At 48.9% G+C, this 11,314-nt stretch overlaps 1 protein-coding gene across 2 annotated transcripts in view; it reads right to left on the bottom strand.

Moving 5' to 3' along the window:
* The window catches only part of EGFLAM (EGF like, fibronectin type III and laminin G domains), an 81,564-nt gene that overhangs the window by 40,740 nt on the left and 29,510 nt on the right, over positions 1 to 11,314 (bottom strand). For both annotated transcript variants that reach the window (XM_015562635.1, XM_015562634.1), the window contains exons 7-9: positions 2,851 to 2,966; positions 1,964 to 2,279; positions 979 to 1,079 (exon numbers count right to left, since the gene is read on the bottom strand). In XM_015562635.1, coding sequence (XP_015418121.1) covers positions 979 to 1,079; positions 1,964 to 2,279; positions 2,851 to 2,966 — 533 coding nt within the window. The remainder of the gene's footprint in view (positions 1 to 978; positions 1,080 to 1,963; positions 2,280 to 2,850; positions 2,967 to 11,314) is intronic.

Consider the following 11,314-nt stretch of genomic DNA (forward strand, 5'->3'; position numbering starts at 1 on the left):
CAGGCTGCTCTTGTCGCATCAATGCCCTTCTCTCCAGCAGCAGCCTGTGGTTTTTCTTATTTTGGTTTTTACTCTGAGAAGCATGCAAATCTGCTCCTCCCCTTCTCTCAGGGGGACAGGACAGTGAAAACAGCCCATCTGACAGGCTGGTTTGCTTTCTACCCATGCAGGCTCTCCTGGAGTGCGACCCATCATCTCCTGGACACTCAGCATAGTGACCACGCCCTGGCCGGGTAGCTCAGCTGGTTGGAGCATCGTCCTGATGCACAAGGGTTGCAGGTCCGATCCCCGGTCAGGCACACACAGGAATCAACCAGTGGGTGCATGAATGAGTGAAACAACAAATCGATGGTTCTCTCTCCCCCTCTCCCTTCCTCTCTTTCTAAAGTCAATTAAAAACAACAACAACGCATTGTGACCATGACCTCAAAGGGGACTCGTTTCCAGGTCTCCAGACATTTTTGTGTCGTCTGAGATACACAGAAGAACCACTTGACGCTGAAGTCGCGACTGGATTCTATCTGCAGTTGTTCAGAGCGGAGGGCATCTGTTGGCCTCACTCTATGCCAGGGAGGCACATTTCAGCTTTTATCTGTTCCGCTACAGCCGCAGCAACGAGGGCAGACATCTGGGCTCCCTTTAAAAGCGGTTTTGGAATGAGAATGCCTTATTCCTTCTGACATCCTGGCCAGGGAGGAGCCCTGTTATGAGCAACATGGCTGGGACCCAAACCTCCTCTCTGGGCACCCTCAGGCCAGCCACCTGCACAGTTTAATAGCACACGGCACCCAACCCCTCACTGGCGCCCTTGAATGTGTGAATGGGCCCGTCGTCCTTGCTACCCTGGGAACGGGTTTCAGGACAGGCTCTGTGTCATATTGACCTTTGCTACTTACCTCCCAGCCCCTCCCGCCTCTCCTCCTCCCTCCTGTGAGAGGACGTCCAATGGACACTCATCAAACAAGGAATCCCTCTTACCCTGAATTCCAGAGTGATCTGAAATGCCTGATGGGAGTTCTTCAGAGGGTCAAAGGTTACATAGGAGTGGCCGAAGAACTGGGGGTACTGTATAGCAACATCTGGAAAGAGGAAAAGACGACACGAAACAGGCCGTTCCCCCTCTTCTTCTTCAAATGCAAAAATCAACGTGCGCCGTTGCGTGGGGGTCCCTGAGTGAAACCGCCCATCGGCTCAGCCTCGCTCACTCTCTTTTTCTCTCTGCTTGTCACACCTGGACTCCGCGCTGCCGGGGACTCTGAACTCCTGGGGTTCTCAGGGAGAACCTGGCCTTTGGAGACTGTCGCCCGCTTCCCTACTCAGGAACGGTGGCTGCCGGATCCCCGGCGCCTGCTTTGCAGCGGTACATGTGTGCTGCACGTGGGCTCCACTAAGCCCTTCCCCAATCTGCATGCACACATCCCCACGCACTTTCTTCAGTGGAGCTGTGATGAGAGGAAAGCCCACTCCCCCGAGGTGCCACTGGGGTGACTTATTCATGGCACCAAAGGTATTACCCGTTGGCACACTGAGGAGGGCTGCTCTCTAACTAGACGCAGTGGAAGTGGCCTCATGTTTGCCCTGGGTAGCTTATGTAATGACTTATGCAGGGAAGAAGGGGCTTATCTTATGCCCAACCGGCATGGCTCAGTGGTTGCGCATCGACCTATGAACCAGGAGGTCACGGTTTGATTCCCGGCCAAGGGCACATGCCCGGGTTGTGGGCTCGATCCCCAGTGTGGGGCGTGCAAGAGGCAGCCAATCTATGATTCTATCTCATCATTAATGTTTCTATCTCTCTCTTCCTCTCCCTTCCTCTCTGAAATCAATGAAAACATATTTTAAAAAAAGAAGAGGCTTATCTTACACAAAGGGTTAGAAGAAACCAGAATTGGACAACAAACCTGCCCTCTGGTGTCCAGTGGGGCCAACCCACCACCGTGTCCTTGCCCCACTGAGGGCCTACCTTCGGAGCAGCTCTCACCACCTTTGCCCAGGTAGCAGTGGCACCGTGAACGCCCCCAGGTGTAGTCATTGGCACAAAAGCTGTCAACGGGGCAGAGAGTTTCATCGCACGGCTTGTCAAAGAGCCTGGGCATCGCAGGCACGCCCTTCTTCCCTTCTCTCTTCAGCGGAGTGGGCTGGGGAGCCACCGGAGCCAGAGGGAGAGAGGCTGGAGTCGGGGGGACAAGCCTCGCAACGGTCTTTGGGTTTGATCTTGGCACAAACTTGGATTCCACCAACACTTTATTCCCTTCTTTGGTAGCAGGAAGTGGTTTAACCTACAGCCAAAAAAGGATTGAGAAGGAGCACCAGGAATTAGATGGCCTTATTATGATGGATGCCTAATCCTTGAAAACACAGTCACTTTTGATACCCCAGGATGTAGGCGGGGCAGACAGTCCCAACCCCAGTTATGGCTAAAGAACTTGAGCTCAAGGACTTTTGGTACCTTGCTTTGTATTAGTCAGAAAATCAGCAGTAAAGCTGATATATGGTTGTTTCTTCTTATTATTAGTATAATATCACGAAGATGGAATTGTCAAGGACCTGCTCATTTCCTTATAATACCTAACTGTGTAAAATTTTACGTGGTGGGAAATCTCAGGATGTTTTGGCCAGATTGGAAGTCGGCAGGCAGGGCTGCCCACAGAACATCAGCACGGTTGGTATTTAGTTATTACTCATTTATGATCACCTAGAGCCTAATAGTCAGAGGGAATAGATATGTTCAAAGCCCATTTAAGTCAGTTTTATGTAAAATGCTCCATAGCCCATTGGCCAAATTACCTTGTTCAGCAAGAAAAAGCACACACAAAACACTTGGGTGTTAATAGCAGAGATTTTTGTTACCTCCTCGAAGGAAATATCCAAATCTAAGTCATCTTCAAATCCCTCATCATCCTCGCTGACTCCCGTGCTCGTTAGATAATGGGGTCCGTAGCGGCCACTTCCCTCCTCCTCGGGGCCTTCGCAGAGAAAAGAAGCCACTGCCGTCAACACGCCCTCCACCCCTCATCCACCCTAACCCAGCCGCACGCAGCCGCGCCCAAGACACTGGGATGTGGTGAGCACTCAAAAAACTCAACGCTGAAGATGAAGGATCATGACCAAAAAGTACAAAACAGGGTTCATCTCATAAATAATCAAGATAGTGCCAATCAGACCCAGAAAGAGCTGCCATGTCATACCGACAAGACTGGCAAACCTGTAAAAGCTGAGCAAAAAAAACATCACCAAGGATGGGATCAACGGGCACCCATATTCACTGACGTTAGACAGGTACGCCACTCTGCAAAAACACTTGGCAATGTTTTATAGAGTAGAAAATATTGATTCCTTTGGACCCAGCAATCTTACCCTAACTTACAAAACCTGGAAACACGTGTACCAGGAGACGTGCAAAACATGTTCATAGCATTAGAATTTGTAACAGAAAACAAGATCTCACATTTGTTATTTATAATATCTCTCAAGAGAGAATAAACGAATTATGGTGTCTCTACAGAGAGGAATACTACGTAGCAGGGGAAATGAATGAATGAGCATTTAATAATGCATTAGCATGGCTTCATCTCACATCATTTCACATTAAGAATACAAGTTGCAAAAACAAACACAAACACAAAACACATCCAGAGTAATGCCATTTATATAAAAGTCAACAGCAAGCAGACCTTAATATATTATGTAATAAGAATACATAGATATGTAGTTTAAATGATTAAGACAGTGACAAAAAAATACCCGTGGAAGGTTAGGAGAAGGACGTGCAGGAGGCATTCCAGGGCCTTCAAGAATGCTCTCTAATATTTTATTCATTAAAACAGGTGTTGGGTACATGTGAGTGTTCATATTAGGTTTATATGTTTTATATATGTTTTTCTAAAAAAGTCCCTGACCAAAGTTGCAGGCTCGATCCCCAGTGTGGGGCATGCGGGAGGCAGCCAATCAGTGATTCTCTCTCATTATTGATGTTTCTATCTCTCTCTCCCTTTCCCTTCCTCTCTGAATTACATACATACGTATGTGTGTATGTGTGTGTGTATTTTACCATGCCAATTGTTTTTCAGACATTGTTTCTGTTACTCCTCATGAAATCCTTTGAAATTGGCGTTATTACTCCCATTTTACCATGTGGGGATTTAAACTCAGAAAGATGAAAGAACTTGCTTAGAGGCATAGAGATGGTAGATGGCAAAGCTAGAATTTATCCTTGGAATCTCTTTGATTGCAAATTGTGTCTTCAGCTCCCCCCCCCCACCCCCCTTCAAAAGTCTTAGCACACAAGCTGGTCTACCAGTTGACTCCCTGAATAAAGACTTTGCCCAGTGCTCTTCTCCACACTGCCCTCCTATTCCCTCTTCTACCTCCTGCATAGCTTCCCATTCCTCCAGCTACACACATTCTGTGGAGACACGGGGCATCATCCAAAGATCCAAAGCAAGTGATGGTTTAAGAAGAAAACATCAGACTCTTTTGGAGAAGAAATGGTGACTCCACAAAAGATGGAGCTCCCGAGACCTGTAGGACACTCCTCCTCCTCCTCCTCCTGGGTGGGGCTGCCCACACACCGACATTTGCCCCTGAGCGTAAGCTCACACTCAGCTCCCATAGCTTGATGAAATCAACAGACGATTAAGATAGTAGTTACACCTTCTGAACTCCCGGCCTCAGAATATTGCCCTGGTGTTTCCCAACTTGGCAGACCCGTTCTTCAGACTGTTAACTAACACGTCATATAGTCACCAATGACCAAGGTCTCCACCCGGCACAGGAGAAACTCCTGCAATGCTCCACACCACGGTGGACCCTGTCTGTCCGTCCTGGCCCAGTGGGACACATGTGGAGAGGAAGCCTTCCATGGTGAGACTTTGCCCCCAAATCCAAAGACATTCCCTCAAAACTGCCACCGTTCCCATTCCTTCTCCCTACTCAGTCTAGAAGCTTAGTATTCAAAGAGACATTAGATACCTCCCAGTCACAACTTCTCATTTCAGAGTGAACTGAGGCCACAGGAGGAGAAGTGGCGTCCTGCCCCCTAACCCATCCTAGCAAGTCCTTCTTGAAGGAAAGTCCTTTGAGAAAAGGACCTTGACGTGTGGCTGCAGGTACCAAATGGCACCATGATGAGAATGGAACTGGCTCGATTCTGCTCATCTTGACAAGTAAAATAAGGCACCTATGACTCAGTGGATAAAAGCTGCTCTGTTTCAGCACTGTATAGAACGTATCTCCTAGAAACCAGAAGTTCCTTCTCAGTTTGGGGACAGAGAGACTGTGAGATAAGAGTGGGGAAAGGAATGTGGAATTACCAAGACTCAGAGTCCAAGACATTTTGACTTTTGTAGCCAGACCTTAGCGATCAGCAACCAGCCCATTTTACAGAGGAGTAAACTGATGCTCGGGGAGTCCATGGGACTGGCCCAGAGAGGCAGCTCATTGGTGGCAGAGCTGACCTGGAATTCTGGACTCCCGTGCCGCCCTCAGGTACTCTTTGCAGCACCTCAAACTCCGCATCTCTCACACTAACCCAGGCTAACAGTCATTTTCCAGTTTTGATCGGAAGGAAATGTGCCCAGGGAGGATCAGGCACAGCATGACCGGGAGACGCCAGGGACCCAGCTCACTGCTGCTGGGTCCTGCCGGGTCCGCTGCCTCAGATCTCAGACCCAGCACTGACATGAAGCTTTTACTCACACTATTTCTTAGTGAAGACAGAACGTGCAGTCCAAGCCAGCGATAAGAATTCTCCCAGGAGCCTGGGGCTATTATAATTAAAGGGCATAACTTATCCCTTTCGACTTGGCACTTTGTTAATTAGGAAAAGAGAACATTAAAAGGGAGGCATTTATTTAGAACCAGAACAGTCAAACCACGGACTGAATGCAAAACAAGTTCAAGGGTACTGCGTTATAAGAAAAACGAATGCACAAAATGCAAATTTCTGTTCATAAATTAAGGATGGCTTTTATCCTACGAAACCTGTGTTTGTTTGTCTAAATGCATCTCAACCATTTCAAGTGGCTCCGAACTAATTCTAAAGGGCTCCCAGGGCTCTGAGAGTCTGTGCCCTATCGCCACCTGCTGGGCTACTTGGGAACTGCCGCCATCTGGGGGTGCCTCTGCCTGCTTGCTCCTGAGGAGCATTTGTGGGTCATTCCCTAATGGACCACTGGCTGGTGACCACTGGCCAGAGGTTTCCTTATGTAGCTGATCCTCAGAATCCGTTGGGCTCTGGAATCCCTCATGACTGTGTGATCCAGACGACTGCTGGGGGGAACTTTCCACTGGGCCGGAATGGGCATGCATTCACATTTGTAAACGTGGTGGACCTGGGGTTAGAGTTAGATGGCAACCCATCTTGTTCCGTCACAGGTCTCTGCTCTCCACGCAGGTGGGAACGAGCGGCTGGAACCACCAAAACGTCCAATAGGAGACCCGAGCTTAAACAACGGATAGTTTCGTCCTCATAGCAGATGGCTTTTTTCTTCTGGTAAAAAACAGCAACTCTCAAACGTGTGCTTAACTATGCATAGTACTTATCAAAATACTAAAGGTTAGGCTAGCCGGTTAGAGACGTGGTGTCAAATGCCATCCACATTGCCACTGGCTGTGCGCACTAGTCTCTCCATCAATAAAACCAGAGAGCGGTACCATCCTGACCCACTGTGCTCTGTGGAGATAGCGAAAGGGGGAATAAGAACCTGGACAAGCCAAAGGACAAACCAGGACACTGCCGAGCGGCCCCACTCGGGTGCAATAGTGAAACGAGCTAAATGCCCACTGATAAAGAATTAGTAAATAAATGGGGTAGAGCTTTATAATGGAATGCACCATGGTTATTAAAATTAATGTGTTAGGCCTATATTTACTTATATTCAGAGATGTAGATAGCATTTTGTTATACAAAAAAGTACACATGTACTATGACCTTATCATTAGATTAAGAACGATTCTGGAAGATTATATATCAAACTGTGAGTAGTGGTTATGTGAGGATGCAAAAAATAAAATAGTTTTTATTTTTTTTGGACTTTTGTATGTTGTTTGTACTTTTTTTTTTCTAATAATAAGTATGGATTACGTGTTCTATTTAGAGACCACAAAAAAGCTGATTTGGGATTATTAGGATGGCTTCCTTCATTGGCCTCCCTGCTCTTGCCCCTGCCCCTCTGGCAGAACGTCCTGTCTTCACAAACCAGTGAGAGGGAATTTGCTGAAACCTGATCAAGTGCCACCCTCCACCCTCCACCCAACTGCAGTCTTCCCATCTGTCTTTGAGTGAGAGCAAAGTCCAGTGGCCTCATGTGGCCTCCTTGGTCCTAATCAGCCACCACCAACTGTGACCTCATCTCTTCCTACTCTTCTCCCTCAGAGGACCTACCAATCTGGCCACACAGACCTCCCTTCCCCCCCTGAACAAGGAACGCCCCGGGATGCGCCTGTGTCAGGACCTCGGCATCTGCCTGCAATGCTCCTCCCACAAAGGGCTGGCTAGATAGGTAGGTAGATAATTGATCCAGGATCTATCCAGAGAGGTCACCCTTTTCTTCTGGCTCAAATGTCACCTTCTCAGGAGGCTTTCTCTGACTGCCCGTCACCTTCCCTGTTTTGTTTTCTCCTGCCATGCTATCTACATGTTTAGATTTATTTGTTCTCTGTCTGTACACCTGACTAGAACGTGAGCTCTATGGGGCCAGGCATTCCTTTTGTCGGTCTTGTTCATGGCTGAATTCTCAGCATCTGAATCAGTGCCTGGCACACAGTAGGCACTAAATATTAGTTTGGAAGAATTGATGGATACGGTGTAAAATATCGTGGGGGACTGATTCTTTAGAAAGTGGGAATCCTCCTCACAAGGGAATGGCAGCCTGGGTTCTGCCCAGGACCTGCCCCGGGGTGACCTTGAGAAGGCTGCCGGGTCACTCGGGCCTGCTTCCTCACAGCTGACTGAGGCAGTCCTTCCCAGCTCTGAGTTCACAAACCCTCAACCAACAGCATTCGACTGTGAGCTCTGACGATGTCCTACGTTCATTGCAATTTGCTCAACAGGCAAAGATGAATGAGATAAGGTCTGTGCCTAAGTCTATAAGAGTGAAGGACCAAAACATGATTCATGGTTTTGGAACTCACATAGTAAAAGGCACCATTCTCTTACTATAGGAGATGATACTATCGCCGATGCCCCCAGAGCCACCCTCCTCTTCTCCACTCCGTCCTGGGCCCCCGGAGACTGACCTATCTGGCTCCCACTGTGCTCTGCCCATCGGGAAGCCCCTGCAGGAGGGTGGAGGAGGGAGGAAAATGAGTCAGAGCAACCTCCATCCTAAGAGATTGTCACTGGACACGTGTCCGAAAGCCACAGCCCTTGCCCGATGGCCCTCCCTGTCCGTCTCCAGAAGCTGGTAATTGCTTCCTCTTGACTTCCTGGCATCTGTCAGAACTTGTGCAAATAGTCCCTTCGCTAAACTCATTTCAACTGACCCAACTGCACGTGCCTCTGTTTCCTGTCAGGAGCCTGGTGACACCTGAGATCATTAGGAAAGCCGTCTCTTCTCCCAGGGTTGTCTCCGACCTGGACATGTTTGTACCTATTTGTTCCACGTTTGGCTGCATAATTGGATGAGATCCAGCTGACCTGGCCAGCAGGCCTGTGTCCCCCCTGTGCGTCTCTCACTGTGTGCTCCCATATGTCTGTCCCTGTGCGCCCCACCCCCACCCCGGACGTCTCTCGCTGTGCTGGGCTGATTCCCTATAACTTCTCTGAGCTAACCCAGGACTGAGGCCCATCCGAGAACCTAAGTGATCCGGGAGCTGAGATGCTAAGACAACATCCGAATAGAGGATTGTGGGAAAGCAGTAAGTGCCCCCACGGGAAGGGCAGTAACGATTAACCATGGAATAAGGAGTCCAAGAGAAAGAGAACAAAATGGGTAACAAGAAAATGGACGGAAACAAAGGAAAAATCGTTAACGCTTGTGTTAACTCACGTCAACGTATTAATGTGTACAAATCCATTGAGACAGGGAGGAGTAAGCATGCGGCCCCCCCGCGGCTGCTGGCTGCGGCGGGTTGATTTGACAGGGGCTGCGGCTGACCCTGAGCGCCGCGAGTGCCTTTTGTTTGGGAAATTATATTTGCTTCCCACTTGCCTTAGTCTCTCTCCCCTAACTAGCCAGAGGGGGTAACATCTCGGTGTACTGATTCTAAGTAACTGCCTGGAGATGGAAGGCATAGAAGGCCTCAGAGGAGAAACAGGTAGCCGGCGTTTAAACAGCAAAGTGAATCATTTCCTTTGGAGCCAATAAAGTGTGGGAACAGGCTGTCACCCAGATTTACACGTGCGGAGGCTGCAGCACGTGCAGAATCGAGGGCTGTGAGCGCACCCGGATGCAAAGTCAGACCCAGAGTTATGTCTGCGTCGAGCTGCACGCTTAGAATGCAGACTGCCGAGGCGCTGAGTAAAACAAACGACTTGTTCTTCCTCCGTCTCCTCGTTCGTCTCACCTTCCGAAGATTTACAAATCCAGGAGCTCGCCGATTTATGGGCCTACTTATTCCAAGCTCCCGAAGCAATGCCGAGGCAGCAAGCCCGCCCTCCGCTCCTGTCCCGGCCGCAAGAGCAGCACAGACCTGCAGGAAAACCCTTGGCTCGCAGGCTCTCCAGGGCTGATACTTGTGTGAGCACTTGCGTGTGAATTGCAGGGATACCTTTCAAGGGGACAATTTCATTCATATGCACGAACTGATTCCTTCCAAGTTTGGCAAAATTGCTGCCCATAAGAGGATTCCCCGCATTTCCTGGAGACCCTCCTGAGTTCAGCTAATGACGCCCCAGAGGCCAAATCTGACTGCCACCTGCTTTGTACTGTTGAAAGGTCACGACTCAAGATGCAGCCGCTTCTGCCAGGCGCCACCCCAGCAAACGCACACTCAGGGTCCCTGCAGAAGCTCCGCTGGACCAGAGCCACCGGCTGCGTGCCAGCCAATCCGCAAACGCCAAGCCAGCTCAGCACTGCACGATTTCCCCCTTCCTTAGCCACTTCCTGCTTCTCCCTCTCTTGTTCTTTATCCTGTAAGCTCCCTGCTTCTGCCCAGCTTCCTTCCAGTTCCAGGGACCTTTGAGAATGGAGACTGCCTGCTCCAGGCAGTGTGGGATAAACTTGGCTTTTATCACCTGAACTTGAGGCCTGGGTGCACAAAATTCTTGCACTTGGGGGGAGGTTCCCCTTGGGGAGCGGGCCTAAGCCATCAGTTCGACATCCTTAGTACTGCTGTGGAGGCAGGAGAGGCTCCCACCACCTCCGCGGGTATGCTAGCCAGTAGTGAGCCTGGCTCAGGCCTTCTGGCTGGGCAGTGCTCCCTCTGTGGGAGAGCACTGCCCATCAGGGGGCAGCTTCTGCATTGAGCGTCTGCCCCCTGGTGGTCAGTGCACATCATAGCGACTGGTCATTCTGGCGTTCAGTCTATTTGCATATTAGCCTTTTATTATATAGGATTGTCTTCTTTAATCATTTAACAATGCAGGAGTCAAAAATATAGTTTTCACATTCTTAAATGGTTGAAAAAAGGGGTTAAAAAGATAAAATCTTTTGTAACACATGAAAATCATATGAAATATACATCTCAGTGTCCACTGATAAAGTTTTATTGGAACATGGGCACACACATTATTTATCATCTGTGGCTGCTTCCATGCAGAGGTGCCTGAAAATCCCAACAGAGTCACTATCGCGCCCTCCTCAGAAAAATGTGCTGCTCCTCGTCTAAGTGAATGGTTCTTCGTGGGAGGTTAAAATAAAAAGCAAACACACACATAAAAACAGCGGTACAGCACTAACTCTGGGGTTTTTCTCCCCCACCCCCTTTCTGGCTGATCCAGGATGTGCTTGCATAATGAGTTATAAAATTTTATTGTGCCTTGCAGTTTGGATTCTCTGATGTCTTTTAAATCTGCAACCTTCTTTTTTCTTTTTAAGAAAAAAATATGATTTTATTGATTTCAGAGAGAGGAAGAGGGAGGGAGAGAGAGATAGAAACATCAATGATGCGAGAGAGAATCATTGATCAGCTGCCTCCTGCACGCCCCCTACTGGGGATTGAGCCCAAAACCCAGGCATGTGCCCTGATCTGGAATCGAACCATGACCTCCTGATTGGTGGGGTGACACTCAAGCGCTGAGCCACACCTGAGCCACACCAGCTGGGCCAATATATACTGATTTTTAAAAACAACATGTATTACTCATATGAGAGGAAGAGGATGAAAGTGGGTGCAGATATAGATAAGGATGGGGGAACTGGGAGAGAGTAAT

Source organism: Myotis davidii, unplaced genomic scaffold, assembly GCF_000327345.1.
Source record: "Myotis davidii unplaced genomic scaffold, ASM32734v1 scaffold496, whole genome shotgun sequence".
NCBI classification, from domain to species: Eukaryota; Metazoa; Chordata; class Mammalia; order Chiroptera; family Vespertilionidae; genus Myotis; species Myotis davidii.